At 39.4% G+C, this 16,636-nt stretch overlaps 1 protein-coding gene across 28 annotated transcripts in view; it reads left to right on the top strand.

Annotated features, from left to right (window-relative positions):
• The first annotated feature begins 3,045 nt into the window (after positions 1-3,045).
• The window catches only part of LRRFIP2 (LRR binding FLII interacting protein 2), a 54,302-nt gene continuing 40,711 nt past the window's right edge, over positions 3,046-16,636 (top strand). For 26 of the 28 annotated variants that reach the window (XM_048075490.2, XM_048075488.2, XM_048075485.2 and 23 more), the window contains exons 1-3: positions 3,046-3,185; positions 9,766-9,874; positions 12,729-12,835. In XM_048075490.2, the coding sequence (XP_047931447.1) occupies positions 9,832-9,874; positions 12,729-12,835 (150 nt within the window). In that variant the 5' untranslated portion in view covers positions 3,046-3,185; positions 9,766-9,831. Of the gene's footprint in view, positions 3,186-3,711; positions 3,849-9,765; positions 9,875-12,728; positions 12,836-16,636 lie in introns of those variants that run through there. The other 2 variants (XM_066992219.1, XM_066992220.1) reach the window with 2 other exon arrangements.

The following is a 16,636-nucleotide window of genomic DNA, read 5'->3' as shown; positions in this document are numbered from 1 at the left end:
GCAAACAGATGTTTTCTGCAAAAGATTTTATTTAGTTGGAAATCCACCTTTCTGGGAAAACATTGGAATACCAAATTTTCAGTTAGCTCTATCCACGGTTACTAAACAAACAGTCTAACCCTTTCCCTGATGAGGATGCAAAGGATCTGACCCAGAAGACCTTGCACAATTCTCCTGCTGGAGAGCACCAAAAAGATCTGTGGGTGCTAATTCCCATCACAGTGCATCATATGTGCACAATTCTTACTATGCCCTACAATTTTTGCACTACTAAGAGTAAATGAGGTTAAGTGGAAAGACTAAAGCTCACTGGTTCTGTTACTGGCACTACCAGAAACCTTCTAGTCTTTCCTACTATTTGGTAAATGTTTTATGCATACAGAAGTCTTACAGAAGTCTGATAAGTCTTTTATTTCTCCAATGAATTCTAGAAGAGATTATTAAATAATGTCATGGTTATGTTCAGCATCCAGTCTGTATGCACTTACCTTTGTAACTATTTCAGTTATTCTCTTAAAAGTCTTAGATTATTTCCCACCATTTACATTTAAACCATACACTCCTTTACCTACTCTTTTGAATGTAACTGAAAATCAAAATTACTTTGAGTAACGTTGAGTGTTTCAATGGAACTGGTACTGAATCAATTTAAAGAACTAAAATTTCACAGGAGGATGAGAAATGCTAAAGAGAAGGAAAGAAACGACATTCAAAACTTCACAAATAGTAAACATAACATAGGAAAATATATTTTTCTGTAAATTCTCACATCAAAGCTGCTTCAGTGACAAAATCTCTTTAAAACTCTATACAAATTATTGCAGGAAGTTGACTTAATTGAGGTAACATACAACAGACTTAGAAATTCATCCCAGATACACTTTCTTAGGTGATCATTATGCTAAGTAGAGCTAAGATTTTACCCACGGAATGGCTCAACAGAGCAAAACAGTTTCAGAGAGAGCTTTCCAGGGAAAAGAGAGAGTACATCAGCAGGCTAAATAACATATGAGGAGCTTTACAAGAACAAGCTTTACAGTAACTTCAATAAGATTTTGTTTAAGGTAGATTAATAAATCATTTTATTTTTTGTAACTGCGGCCATTCCACAGCAAAAGTCCAATGTAATTTCATTTTCTGGGTTCTAATTGAAGGTCTATAATTAAAACGTAGGTAATCTGACTGTTTAACTACTCATTAATGATGCTGAACTCAGAATTGCTACTGTGACATCTTGTACCACTGTCTGCAGTAGCTGCTCTGTGTATACACTGTGCTGCGCACTGCTTTTCAGTAAAGTAAACAATTGCTCTTTCAAGCCACAAAAATGCATGTCTGCTCTCAAGGAGACATGTCTTTTGCTGCATCATTAAAGAAAAATGTGCTGCCTGTGATATCAAAAGACCAAACGTATGCAAATCCCAATGCTTCAACAGAAAAAAATGTACGAACAACTGAAAACATTTTTCCCCTTTATATAGCAATCTATTGACAGAGAGTCATCCTACGGAGACCTGGGACATCACACAATTCATAAGGTTCCACACCAAGTCTCCACTCAAGAAGGAACAAAATATTTCTACCACTAGCTAGACCAAACAAAACCACCTGAGACACTAATGAAGAGTCTCTCCATAAGGCCCAAAAGTCAGTATGTGAGTCTTTCTGTAAGAATCAACCTCAAATAACTACATAGTTTTAAAGCTAGTATTTTTTTCATGTCTTTCCTGCTGATGTTCCAGAATAAACTTCTCCCTCTGCAACATCACTTCCGTTCTACTTCATCTCTCTGCAGTGAGATCATCAGCTATTACAACAGAAATTAATACGATGTTAAAAATAAGCATGGTGTGGCCAAGCTGTATGAGGAAGGAGACTAAGACACTGTAGCATTTCTCAAATAGAAAGTTATAAAATACTAAAGAAACTCAAGGAAGTTGCTTTATGTCTGCTGTAGTAGATTTAATTCACTTGCATGTCACGTTTTTTTTCCTTCATGTTCATCCACATGAGCTTATTTTAGTAAGACATTTGACCTCTGCCAAGGGCTCTCGGGAATATTCTTGAGTCTTGCCACTAGGCTTGTCATCGAACAGCGCTTTTTCATTCTTGTGCGGTTTCAAACATCCAAAATACCATCTCCAGCAGACCCCTGATCATCTTTATGTTCTCAGTTACCCCGCACTTGGTGACAGAGGTGTTAAAGAAAATGCCTACAGATTTGATCCCGTTTCACAGCAGAAACACAATTTGTGTGTGAACTGAAATATATTTAATGGTACAGTCCTTTATTTCCATGTGTTATTTCATATCCTTAGGAACTCTGTTGTTTACTTATATGTAAAATGTCCTGGTACAGTCCTTTATTTCTACGTGTTATTTCATATCCTTAGGAACTCTGTTGTTTGCTTTTATGTAAAATGTACTAGTATGTAAACCCAGCAGTGTGTGGGGCAGCACGGGACAAGGTTTAAACACTTTCCACAGTATTTTTGCCCACAATCCTGCCTGGCACCATCCAAGCAAACCTCCCAAACCCTTACATGGCATGTCAGGTAAGGAGGGTGGGAGCAGTACACAACTTGGCGGGGGGTAAAACCAACAGGACCGTTCCCCGGAGACCCTGTGAGGCCGAAGCCGGCTGCTTGGCCTTCGGTCAAAACCAACCCCTACGTAAAACCAGTAAGCAAACTGACAAGAAAAGGACAAAAACCCCATCCGCCCCCCCCACCTCCCCTCAGCGCGGTGCCATCATTGCGCACGCGCATACCCCCCCTCCATCCCCACTCCCATCGCGTCGCGCCTGCGCACTCCGCCTCAGAGCCGGCCCCGTCTCCTCCTCTCTTCCCCCTCCCCTCTCTCCCCGCGTTGCCACCGGTTCGAATCCCGGCGCCGCTCCCCGCCGGCCGCCACCGCCCGGCCTCGCAGGGGCGGGGAGAGGAGGGCGGCCCGCAGCCGAGCGCGGCCCATCCCTGACCCGAGCTCCGGTTCCTGCGCTTCCCGTGGCCGGGAAGAGGCGGGGAGGAGAAAGGCGAAGCGTGAAAGCCGGAGCGCAGCTGCCTGGCCCGGGCCGCCGGCCGCTGCCCGCCCTGGGGCGGCTCCAGCCTCCGTCCGGCGGGCGTGCGGCGAGCCCGGGGCCTGCGGGGAGCCGCGGGGCCCTTCCCGGCGGGGCGAGGCGGGGCGAGGTAAGGCACGGCTGCGGGCACGGCAGGGAGGCCGCGCGGCAGCGGGCGGGGCTCGGCCGGGCGCGGGATGCCGGCCCCGGCCCCTGTGGGGTGCCCCTCACGGCGCCTCCTGGCCGCTGGGTGCCGGGAAGGAGGAGGAGGAGGAAGAGGAGGAGGAGGAGGAAGGAGTCCCGCAATCACAGCCGGCCGCGTCCCGGTGCCGTCCCCCTTTGCAGCGCCGTTCTGCAGGGCGTGACCCTCGGCCCGGCCTTGGGGCGCCTCGCCGGGGCGCGCCTCTCTCCCCATCACGGTGTTTTTTTTTTTTTATTCTCCTGCCGCTATTAATGCAAATAAAGTGATGATGAGGGGGACGGACACCTTCCTGGGCTTGGAAGGAGCCTGGAGACGGCTCTGGGCGGTGATCTGCGTCCTGTGTTGTTAAGTGGCTTCCAGTTTTATCGCTAGCGTGTTGCTTGGAAGGGCAGCGTTTTGATGATAAATTTTGTAAAACCAGCTCTATTACAACCTCCTCATTTCAAGGAGAGACCTCTAGCTATCTTCAGCGTGAAACACAAAGTATTATCAGTTACGTTGCTTCAAAGTGTCATTGAACATCTCTGGAGCTTTTTTTCTTTTTCTTTTTTTTTAACACACTTCCTGTAGGATTAAATGAATGCTTCTCTGGTGAGTTCTACAAACATTAATTGCGCCTTGAGTTTAAAGTGTTCAAATATATTGGGGCCCAGAAGCAGATATCGTCTTTATGTACATTTACTTCCTTGGTTAATGTAATTGTTTAGTGACGATGTAAGAGCAGATGAAAGGTGCTTTGGCAGTACAAGACAGTTAGACATACGTGACATGCTTTTCCCATTGTCTTACATTACCTAGGTTTAAAGATGTTTGCCTTTGAGTGTGAAGTCAGTTTTACCTGGACACAACTCACGGCTGTAGCGGAGAGCTTCTGCATAGAAGACAGTTGTGGGAAATGTCAGGTGTAATCTCGTTGACCTAAACGTCAGTACTTCTTGTGAACTGACTCCAGAGGAGCTCGTTTGCTTTATGACTCAGACTCTACAGAGGATGACATAGTACTTTAACGCATGAAGTTTTAGAAAGTGCTGGTTAAATTGGACTCCAGGTCACAAGAGGCTGTGTAGGGCACGCTAAGGGCTTAAATAGAAAACAAACTAGACTTTCACATAGTGTGCAAGTTGTGGTGTATATATACCTTTTGATCATGATTTAAAAATATATATATTAATGAGTTCCTCTGGTACATAATGCCAAGAGAGGTTGAGAAACCGATAACAGATTTGATGCTGTGTTGTTGTCTTTGAAAAATCCTGATGTGAACGGGAGTGGTGATAAGTTACAGGTCAGCGCAGCTCAGTAGCATTATAAAAAATTATCAGAGATGCTTTCTGAGAAAGTAATCCAAATTTCTTACTGCAAGCATCTGGAAATTGCTTACCAAGTAAGTGTACATAGCGGACAGTTCGTGTTTCTAAGTAATCTTGTGTGTTCTTTGTCCTTCTGAATAGTGAGTAGTGGTGTGACGTTGTGCGGATGGTGAAGTTGGTGCCTTTGTATTAGGCATGCCGAGGTAGAGCTGCTGCCCTGGCAGAGTTGAAGGGGCCCCTCCCGAAGGGCCTAACAGCCGCTGCCACCAGGGGCTCCTCAGCAGGAGATGTCAGCTGGTGGTAGAAGCTTGCAGCAGTGGCTTTCCTTCATTGCACTGTAACTGTAGTGAGAGTGTAGGCGTGTTCTAATATTAAGTTGTTAATGGAAAAATAACTTAAATAGTTGCAGCTTGTTACTGAATGTGGGCTGTTACTGTAGGGCTCTTTGTTTGTTTCATTCATTAAAAAATGGAGTCTAGATATAGTAGCAGTGTGTTGTGTTTTTTTTTCCAGTGAGTAATGAATCATTCTTCTGCAAAATGACAGAAAGGGTGCCCATTTTGAAAAAGCTGACAGTGTAAAAATGTCAGTTGCTTCATTTTAGAATAAACGTGGAAGATTCATGTGACTGTTTTTCATTGCGCATTCCCATAATTTTTTTCACGGTGTTCATTATAGTACTGTCATTTCCTCATATTTTAAAATCACATTTGATTTTCTTAGTTCGTTCTTGCAGCATTTATGGTAGCACTGATTCTATAAATCTCCAACTGTGTTACGTTGCTTCTGAAACCGACATATGCTTTAGGTTGTGCCTGTGCCCTAAGACAGACTTAGTTGAGAGCTTTGCCAGTACTTCTTGTCACTGATGATAACGTGTTTTTTTTTTTTTTTATCATCTTGTGGAGTAATGCTATCAATAATTGCAGCTATTAGCAGCTGACTGGCAAAGAATTCATGCTTCATAAAATAAGTGCCACTGCTTGAAGTTGTATTGCTGCATGATGTCTCAGAAGTTTAGTAATCTGCAAAGACAGGAGGGTCACCAAGGTAGGTTGGTGGGTCTGTAGGTGCCTGGTACTCCTACAGGCCTGTAGGATGCATTGGTGCAGCTACTGTCTTGCGTTGCTTTAAGTTCACCAGCACTAGCCAGGCATAATCACAGATTATGGCTCCATCAGGCAGCACTTTTCCAGACTGCATAATATTATTTTGGTTGTCTCAATTCTTGACCTTCTCTTTATCCACAGCTTCATAACACTCAGGAACTAAGGGATTTCAGCTCCCTCTAAGGAGTTGCTATTCTGTTGTTAAATACCATGAATTGAGAAAAAAAGTTGTATTTCTCAGTGTTTTAAACGGCAAATAAACTGGGAATACACTGCACTAAAGGGGTAGATTAGAAAGGTGACGGTTAATCCAGTGCAGGCTGACAACTGCACGGAGGGTAACTTTTTTTTATTTCCTGAAGAGGCTGTCGTGAGCTTGTTCATTCAGAGCAGAAGCTTTGTGCCAATGGATTCAGAGGTGGGACATGATTTGAGACGAACAGGTTTTCTTGTCTTTTTTTTTTTTTTAAATGGGAACACTATTCATGAACTGGAATAACTACCTCCACCATAATAGCAAGCACTGTAATCTTTTGACAGATGGTAATTTTCTGTCTTTGCTTTTTCCTTTAATGCTAGGCTCTTTTATTTGTATTTTTATTTTTATCTTTTTTTGGCAATGATTGTAGTTTCAGATAATCTTTTTCTGATTAAGGTTGTTATGAATGAAAACTCTGAATAAATCCTTAAATCTGTTACATGAACAACTGCTGGTTTCCCTTTCCCACTCACCCCTTCAATAGGTTATGGTCACCCTGTGGAAGTAGTATGTGCAGCTCCTCCTTTTGTTTCTCATGTGCTCACCTGGTTGGTGCCATCAGCCTGATGTTCAGGCCGTCAACAGAAATTCTAATTACAAAGAACATGCCCTTGCACAGGGGAATTGTATAGGTGCATCCTTCTAGGGAAGACTCTTATGTTAGTCTTGCATAATTAAATTCAGTCATATTTTTTATTTCTGTTTCTCCATTCGAGCTTGGTCTCACAGAGCACTAAAGGCTAAGCATGTAAGATTTGTGATTTCCAGTGTGATTCTTTCTGTTCCCTCTCATGTAAATGCTACTTCTGCTGGTTTGCAATAATAATACCTCAGATTTGTTTACTGAGCTATGTTGCTAGAGCTGCAGTTTCATGAGACAATTCTTTAAAATAGCTGGTTTGGGAGTGTTCTGCTGTACGTGTTAACTTTTAAAGCTTTGCTTTAATTGCAGGATGGTAGCTTCCATACCTATGAAATAACCAGCATTCATCTGTTAAAGTAAAGGGCAAGTGTTCAATTAACTGAAGAAGTATATTTAAGTTCTTCAATTTCAATTCCATCATTGCATCGTAGTGCTGCTACTTAGCTCTTTCTTTATAGTTACGTGTTTGAAAAAGCTTTTGCTCTTTTTAGTATATTTTATGCGTTTATTCTTTTAGCATATTTAGCGTTTGTGGAATTGTCAGAAATCAAAATGAGTTACTGCTCTTTGTTTTATCAGCAACCTGCACTTGCATTGCTACTTACGTGGGTGTTTTTCCTTCCACTTCTTACATTCATCCTCCTTATTTATTACTGTGTTTCTAACATTGTTCATCCATGTAACCTTCAGAGTCTTTTCTTTTAGGCTTTTACACTGTTTGATTTGAAAAAACTCCAGCCCTCCTCTGTGTTCAACTCTGCCTTCACTGTCTTTGTCCTTATGACATCAAAGAATTTACACACTAATTTAAATTGAACCGTCTTGTAATTGAAGGTAATGATGCAGATCTTTGGGTTTTGTTGAGAAAATGCTCAGTGCTATGTCTTACTCCTTAAAAAAGGCAGATAAAATGGTGTAGCATAGACATGTATGTACTCTAATACTGTGAAATAACAATTGGCTTATATTTTATAATGAACAACTTCCCAGTAGTATTTATCTGTCATGTTACATGTCAGGGATAGTTAGTCATTTGTAGAAGCAGGAGCAGTTAGTGCTCTCACAGTATTCCATAGAACCTCCTTTATGGTCCACTTACAGATAAAGTAGAACAAAACACTGACTTTGCAAGTGGACAACTACGTTTGTGCAAGAAACTGGGTGTTATGGACAAGAGGTCCATCTCCTTCCCCAGATTAGAAGAACTGCTAGCTCGGACTCCTGCATTAGGAAACTGTGAGGCTGGTTTGAGCAGCCAGTGGTTCTAGAGCAGGGCTGCTCTTTTCTGTTGTTGGATCAGATACACAGAGGATTGTTTCTACACAGGTGATTTTTTTTTTTTAAGTGTTTTGTGGTGTTACTTGAAAGAGAAAAGGAGAGTTTCAGGGTGTTTATTTATAGCCTGTTCACACTGTGGTATCTGAATGCCTCGCGTGTATGTGATGCCAAATACACTGGCGTAGACCCAGGCATCAGGACAGGTGGTGCCACTGAAGGTGGTGAGTGATAGGGCCTTAAAATGTGGAGTAGCTTGTTTTACATAACACAGGTCACTTTTTTTTTTTAGGAAGTGAAAGAGAAACAGATCACCTTTAGTTTAGTCAGAAGGTAATAATAAGAATAGGAAGAAATGTTGAACTCGCAGAAGCAATAAAATTTATACAGGCCTGAAGTGAAGAAAGACGAGAGAAGGAACTTGAGAGATTTCCTCACAGATCTTCTGGTTTGTCTGGGGACTTCAGATTTTATTTTTTTTTTTTGGAATGAAATACAACAGGATGTCACTTCATCAGTTGTGTAATATAACATGTAACAGTCTACGTTAAGAAATCAAACATGTAATAGGCGTGACTTGGGAATTCTGAGCTGTGAGTGCAGCAAATTATAATGTAGTTTCCCTTCTACAGTTCAAGATGGCCAGTGTAACAAACTGTTCTTCATGTGGTTGTGCTTTGTTTTGGAGTTCTCTTTGGTTATTTTTGGTGAAAATTCTACTGTTATAGCATATTTTCAATGTTTTATATCGTGCAGCAGAATAATTTTTCCTGTAACCTGCAAGTTACAGAAATGAAGTGCCTAAGGAATATTTTTGCTCACATCTGTGAAATATTTGGCACATTATTTTTTTTCTGAGAAGTAACATCTTGATATACTTAATAGAAATAGAACTAGATCTCTTTAGTACTGGATCATACAACAAGGCATGAAATACTCTGTGATACATCAGCTTGATTAAAAGTTAGGTGGAATGGAAGAAATTGTGACAAGGTTCTCGAGGGTTTATAAAACATCTTGTTTAAGCTTGTATTGAAGGTTAGTTTCAAAGCTGTCCATGATAATAATTGTACAATCATAAAATCTTGTATCTCGGAAGGAATCTCTGGAGGACACCCCTTGCTTGAAGCATGGTCGGTCAGAGCAGGTTGGTCGGGGCCTTGTCCAGTCAAGTTTTAAATCTCTTCAGATCTGCAGGTTTCAGTCTCTCCAGGCCAATGTTTAACTGTCCTCTGTTCTTCAAGTCTAGGGGGGGCCTCTTTACACACCCATCCTGTTGGAGATGCTCTAAATTTGACTGATTTCTTCTTGCACCCTGTGCTGTCCACCTGTTTCCTGGGGGGAGCTCATGGCCTCCAGGAGGGACGCTGTCTGGCCTGGACAGAGGTCACAATGCAGAGTCAGCGGGGGGACTTCTGGCAGTGTCAAACCAGGCTTTGACTGCTGCCAGTTCCTCTCTAAGCCTCTCCCACTGGTACAGATTTTCGCGCTTTTTTTTTAAAGGTTTGTCTCGTTGTTTCAAATGGTTCTTTGTAATTCACTAGCTACTGTTTAATCTGACAGTCTTCATGCTCTTCATTTTGACCAGTTTTGGGCAAATACAATCTCAGACAATCTTATGTATTTGATTCCCATGTGCACAAATGCATATCTTCATATTTTTTATTATTTAGGTTAAAGGTGGGCTTGTGAGTACCCCCAACATGTCCTCTGCCTCACTGAGCAATGGCTCTACTGTTTTCTTCATCTTTCTTCTGAACCCTCTGTCTTTATGGTAGCCTTTTTTGTTGTCTTTAGCAGCCTTTGCTAGTTTTGATTCCATCTGAACTTTGCCTTTTCTAACTCACTGTTGTATACAAAGGCAACACATCTGTATGTCTTCTAGGTTGTCAGTCCCTGCTTTCTTTTCCAGGATTGAGCTCAGTCAGGAGTTTTGTGCTTATCCTTGGTGAGCAAGCATGGCAGACAGCTGGAGGGGATGCCACACTGCTGCACAGGGACTTCTGCACCTGCATGCTGCTGTGAGCCTGATATGAAGTTCCTTTTGTCTGTTCATTGCTCTTTATATATACCTTAAATACTTACTATTGGTCCAAACATATTATACTAAAAATAGCTATACAACCTATTATATTTAATTCCTGAAATCTGCCAGCTAAGAGAATCTTACTGAATTCACTAACTTAATTGTCTATTAGAAGTGGTATGTTGTTCAAATGATGTCCACAAATGCAGTTCAAGTCTATCATATGTGCAATTATTCAGCAGTTTTAACTTATGTAGTAAATATTTAGTGAAGTAATACAACTCTAAACATGCAAATTAAAAACTTCATACTAATTGATCTTTCTTAGTAGATAGGTTTGAATTCTGTTGCTTGTATGAACTAATTTATCTTAATAACATAACTTCTTGTGTTGTTTTATGTAGACTAACATATAACCTTGTGAAAACCTTCTGTAGTAGGGGACTATAATGTTACGTGTTGACGTAACTTCTACTTTGTGCACCATCTGCTTTTTTTACTTGAAACCAGTGAAGAATGATTACTGAGTGGAGATGTTGATTTTTGGAGACCTTTCTCCCAAACGAGGTCAGCAGGCGGTAGTTCTGAGCTTGAATTTTTGCCCCTGAGACATCATCTCCAAACTGCTTTCTGGATGTGAATATCTAAATTCATCTGAGTGCAAAATCCAAGTTTACTTGCTTCTTTTTAAGACTAAAAAGACAGTCGCACTGAGTAGCCTGACAGTGGCGGTGCTTTTCCCAGACATTTGTTCAGAGTCTCCACTCACTTTGAGTTTCAGCTCAGCTGTCATCCTTCTAAGAACCATCCCAACCTCAGATAAGAGTGAGGTTGGAACCTTTTATGTCTTCTTGAAAGTTCACTGCTACCTAACAGCACAGTTAAAAGCAAACAAAAAATCATGTTTTGGGGGAGGAATAGATAAATTGAACCATGAGCCACAGGCAGATGGTAAAAACAGTCCCTGATGAGTCCTGTGTCTTAGTCCAAATGCCCGTGTTTTATTCAAACGCTGCACTACAGATTTAAAGAGCAGCCTATAGAGGAATAGATGGAATCCAGGGGGTGCTTATTCACCCTCCTCCCTGTCAAGAGAGTGCTCATTACTGGACTATAGAACTGCATCTTCTCTGGCCACTTCAGGTACTGTGTTTTTTATTCCTAACTATTCATCTGCAAAGGCTGCAAACTCTCCTTTAAGGTTTTCACACAATGGAGTTTTTGTGCACCTGCAGTATCGTGTATGTTTAGGTTTGGTTTCAGAATAGCAACTAGAAATGAGTAAGATTATATTGCATAATAGTAGTCGGTCCTATGCATGAGCTTTTAAGAAGGGGGGTGTGCAGTCTTAAGTCTTTGTTGTCTTTTCTCTCTTCAGCAAATAGAATATTTCCCTCCTCCAAGCATGTAAGGAATAGTAAAATACCCGCAGAATTTGAAGCAGGATAAAAGGCCTGCCTGCAAAGAGAGGACTTGTGGTGTGAAGTTATGATGGGGGCAAGAAGTGTAGAAGCTAAAATTAGAAGGAAAAACAAGAGCTGTGATGCTACTTGATATCTTTGCCAGAAAATAGCCCATATGTTTTGGCTTTGTTACTGCTGTATAAAGATAATGGAGTAAGAAATAAAGAAATGTTCATGCACAAAAAAGAGCCCTTGTCATGGCTGGCTTTTTCCCGTTTGATTAAATTACTAAGGAATCTTTGCATATTTCCTGGTTAGATGCAGTATGAACGATAGTTTTTATACAAGTTCATTTTCAAAAGTGTAGCCAATAATAGTTCCCTCCTAGACCTTTTCTATTTGCATGGAGATCTTTTTTTTCTAAATAAGGTGATTTCCCAAGCGCTGTGTAGAAAGATTGCTTATCTTCTTTGTATCAAATAGCTGGACTACCACCAAGTTCTGATCTGGCCTTTGTAAGGACCTGGATGTCTGGAAGTAGCATTTCTTTGAGATACTTGGAAAAAAAAAAAAAAAAAGAAAAAAAACCGCAACAAACTAATTTACATTGTTAATTTATTTTTGAGTAATGTTTTGCTGTCTGTGTATGCAGTATATGTAAACAAATGCTGTGTTTTGGCATGTTGGGGATTTTTGTTCTTGCAGTTGATAGCAAAGGTTTTTGGAAGAAGACTAAGAAGATATTTTGTGTATTGTACTGGATATATGATGCTAGAATGTTTCTCATTTCTTCGTTTGCCAAATTAGGCAAGATAATATTTTTTCTTTGTTTCTCCAGAAATGTCTTCTACTGTCATAAACTGCAGTTCTCATTCAGTTGCAGCTGAATGAGAACAGCTGCATTAAAGTGTAAATAAACGCCTACTACTGCTTGGATGCTTTGAAAAGGTTCTGTCCTCCGAATCTTTTCTGTTTTGGAGAGAGTTCTAATGACTGTGTAATTCTGATGCTTGAACCTGCTGTTGACTATGGGTTCTCTCAAGTCCATAAAATAAAATGGATTCTTATTTTTAGGAGCTGTGAAGAGTGTGACAGGGTATGTAAGTATCTTTACTGAGCTAGGAGAGTTAGGAGCAGTTGGCAGTTGTGTATAACCAAAAAGACTTTGAATCTGTAGGTAAACTGAAGGTTTCTGTTCAGTAGAAATACTTCTGCGTGCACCTTGTAGGGTGAAGAGGTGTTATAGAGCTTCCAAAAGATTTTGATAACACTTTCCCAGAAATACAACCTCAGGAGAAGTTTATATCAATGACATGTGACTTTGAGTATTATACAGCAGAAGAATTTGTAAATTTATTACACTTGTGGGTGTGCATTCTTTATTTGTTTGTTTTAACTCCAGATCTGAAAACTTAGCTTTTTTCTGTTTGTTTTTTTTCCAAATAGGGAATCAGAGAATAAAGATGGGGACTCCTGGATCAGGACGGAAGAGAACTCCAGTGAAAGACAGGTTTTCTGCAGAAGATGAAGCTCTGAGTAGCATTGCCAGAGAGGTTTGTTAACTTCAAATCGTTTTAAATTCAGAAATAGGGATGAAAGCAAGTTTGTTATTCAATAATTAGACAAAAATATGAAAATTAATATAAACTAAGAGTACTTTAAATCAAAAAATTACATTTACTGGAATATTGCTATAATGATTCATTGCTTGTGTGGTTAATGTAACTTCATAGAATCACGTTTAAGCTTAGCAAATATTTTTTACTTTAACGATTATTTAAATTATTACATTATATTATTATTTTATACTATATATTATTATATTATATTATTAATTATTATATTATTTAAACTCTTGTATTTACTTTAAATGATTATTAGTTTATGGTAAATGAGAAATCTAGTTGCTATCTTAAGTCTAAAAACTAAAAAACTGAACACTTACCCAGTGCAGTGTGCAATATTCCCAAGATGGTAAGTGTAGTCTGTTAGTATTAAAGGTGTAATAGTTGTTATTAAATGTATTTGGAAGAGTTGACAAGCATTCTGATTCAAATGTGAAATCACTTTTCTCCCAAAATAAGCCTAATACATACTATACCAGGTCTTTTTTAACAGGATCAACAGCTTAAAAATAGACAGCTGAAGGTAGCCAACCAAAAAAGCAATTGAGAAGTAGCTGATGCAATGGGGAATTTTGTCGCCCTGGTTATAGTAAGGAGATGTCTTGAATTCTGAGTTTTACAGTCCACTGTTTGGGCTTAAGGTTTTCTGGGAAGAAACACTGTGGACTTGGAAACAAAAACCCTTAGTATTGTTCGTATTGAAGTGGATACAGAAGCTATGAGCTACATTATGTACAAAGGTGCTAACTGTAGTTGACATAAATAAGTGCAAAGAGTGGACTCTAATCAACCTTGTAAAGTACACTGGTCTGTATGTGTCTGCGAAAGAAAATCATATCATAGGACAAAATATGTAGGGGACAGGTTGTCTGAAAACAGCTACTGTATATGTTTTCAAACAGAGCTATCATAGACTGTAGGGAAAAAGTCATTTTCATTTAGTTGTGAACTTTCTGAAAGCTGTGTTCACACCAGATCTGATGGAAGTTCACAGTGCATCACATATGTTCTCTGGGGGGCTTTGAGTCCTGTATGGTCCATCTCCTGCATTTTAGGCAAAACACTTAAAGGAGGAGAAGGAATCTGACTTTAATTTTTCTTTTCACCTGTTCTCTGCATGGTTCCATTGAAGTAACATCAGCTTGCAACTTAGCCTAGTCAAAATGGTCTCAGTAGCAAGGTATAAGGAGTATTATCTTTCTTAGAATTACTGCAGGGCTTTATGTTCTCTTAGATCACTACTATCCTTAACTGAAATTTGGGCATGAGTTTAATTTAAACAAAAGTGAAAAATTTCCCCCCTTAATGCCAAATTAAAGTAATATTAGGCCCGCAGAGGGAGGTGTTCTGTCACAGGGATGAACTGAGTCAAATATGCCTATTCTAGGGATTAATATGTGAAGTCTTCCTTCCTCTTCTATTAAAAAAAAAAAAAAGAGAGAAAAAAAATCAAAAAGTTTATAACAATCAGTATTCATGATTAATCTAAATATACTGAATATAACTAAAATTTTTATGCTGATCATCCTGCCACTTAGGGGGTTAGGCATTTCATTACATCTTTAACTGTTTTATGTCTATTAATAAATCTTAAAACCTATTTGAATTGTTTTAAATGTTCTTTCTGATTAGAATTATTTTTTCCCTTTCTAATATTCTGGCGTTTTTCTGTATTTCTAGGGTCATCTTTCATGACTTGTTAGGGAGAAGAGAATTCAATGTATTTTAAAATAAAATGATTTGCTGCCTTTACATGCATGTTTTTGAGGCTGTGTATAGCACCATCTATTTTTTTGTTTTGTTTTGCCACATCAAGTTTTCATTTTGAGAGTCTTAGTTCTACTTGCTGTCCAATTTTGAAGTAGTGTGAAAAGTTTTATATCATGAATATTTATTAGCACAATGTTTACTACTGTCAGGTTGTTAATCCCTTGGTCTGGACAAGCTGGCTCCTAGATCCCATGTCAGACAGCAGCTGTTGTCATTGAATTGGTTGCTATAATTCAAGTATTAGCCAACTTGTCCTTAAAAAATAAAATTAAAAAACAAACAAACAAACAAAAAACACAAAAAATTGTATTTTACTTTGAAGGAACAGAATTCACTTCCCAGGATATAACAGCAGAGGTCAGTTTGTAAATATAAGTCCTGTCTTTAAATAACATCTCATTTGAAGCTGCGGAAATGTTTCCATATTCCATGCTGATGACACGGGGCATTCCAATTCTCTGTGCACGAATATATTAAGTAGATGTTCTCTACTGTTCTGAGTCCATTATCTCAGCAACACGTTTTGTTTATCTTATTGTCAAAGGGTGTCCTGTTCTTCAACTTCCTCTTCTGAAATTACCTTTTTAGCAGATGTTACTCAGAACAGTTGAATTTAGTACTATAATCTACAAATCAGATGCCTTGTGAGGAAAACGTTCCTCAAGGTGTTCAAGGCAGCAAGAAACAGCAAACAGAGCATGCTGAAACAAAAGGCTGGCACTCAAGGATGACCTGCCTGGAAAAACTCCATAGAAGTGCTTTGGAATTCAGAGCAGTCACAAAATGGGAACCTGCTTTGGCAGGGGGGTTAGACCCGATGATCTCTGGAGGTCCCTTCCAACCCCTACAATTCTGTGATTTGCTTTATGGGCAATTGGAGACAGAGTATGCACACCAGAAATAGGTGTGAAAGTAAAGGTGTGTCTGAAAAGGAATAAGAAATCCATTTGGCACATGAATGATTATGCTGTCTTGAGTCCAGGAGACACTAAGGAGATGAGGGTAAAAGAGCATAGGAATAAGAATGGAGAAGACGTGAGAAACAGGAGAGAGAAAGCATGCTCGCTTTATAAGAAACGATGAAATAAGCTTTTATGAGGCTGGTGAGGTAATAGTGTGTAGTAGTATGTTAAGAAATATGGTGAACGTTTCTAAAATGCTCATCCTAATTTTTAGCTGACATGAAGTCTCGGGTATTCTTTCAAACACCCTGATGGCAGGAAGTGAATCTGGTAACTAAGCACAGGTAGCTGGTGCCCTCACAACTGCCATCTTGTGGAAGAAAAAAAAATACAAACCACTTCTTTGCCTGAGCCTCAAGAACATTGGAAAATGCAGGATTAACACTGCATATGCATTGATAAAAATAGAAAATGAGTTTTATATCTTGTATCCCATGACAAAGCAATTTTTATTGTTTTAATTAAAGCATTCATATTTTTCCACAGGTGAATAAGACATTTTAGTATAGCCTATATTTTATCTGTATGAAGCTTTTATCCTGAATCTGATTAAATCCCCTTCTCTATGATATGGAAACTAAAATCAAAATACTGTTGTTTTCTAGTGGTTGTCTTCTTGCAAGCCAGGGGAAGGAGGAAGAATGCCTGTCTACACTGTGGAGGCAGATGTTATGCTTGCTTAACATAGCAGGGAGGAAAGCTTCTACCATATCGATTCAGTGTAATATTAAGCTTTTTCACTTTGTGAAGAACTTGATCATTGCTGTGAAGACACTAACAAAAAAACACTTCAGAAAGGAAAGACTCTAGACTATCTCTACAAAGGCATTCAAATTCAAATCTGTTTTTTTTTTTTTTCTCCTATTTCTTTCCTTTCTTGCCAAAAATGTTTTGGCTGTAACTGAAGAATTAGGTGTTATCCCTGGAAGATAAAATAGTTTGAAAGTTTTTCAAAAGATTTTGGCAGAGAATATATTAAAAAAAAAATCAGAAAAGA

This window comes from Anser cygnoides, chromosome 2, assembly GCF_040182565.1.
Source record: "Anser cygnoides isolate HZ-2024a breed goose chromosome 2, Taihu_goose_T2T_genome, whole genome shotgun sequence".
Classification (NCBI taxonomy): domain Eukaryota; kingdom Metazoa; phylum Chordata; class Aves; order Anseriformes; family Anatidae; genus Anser; species Anser cygnoides.
This window is presented reverse-complemented; position numbering and strand designations above follow the sequence as displayed.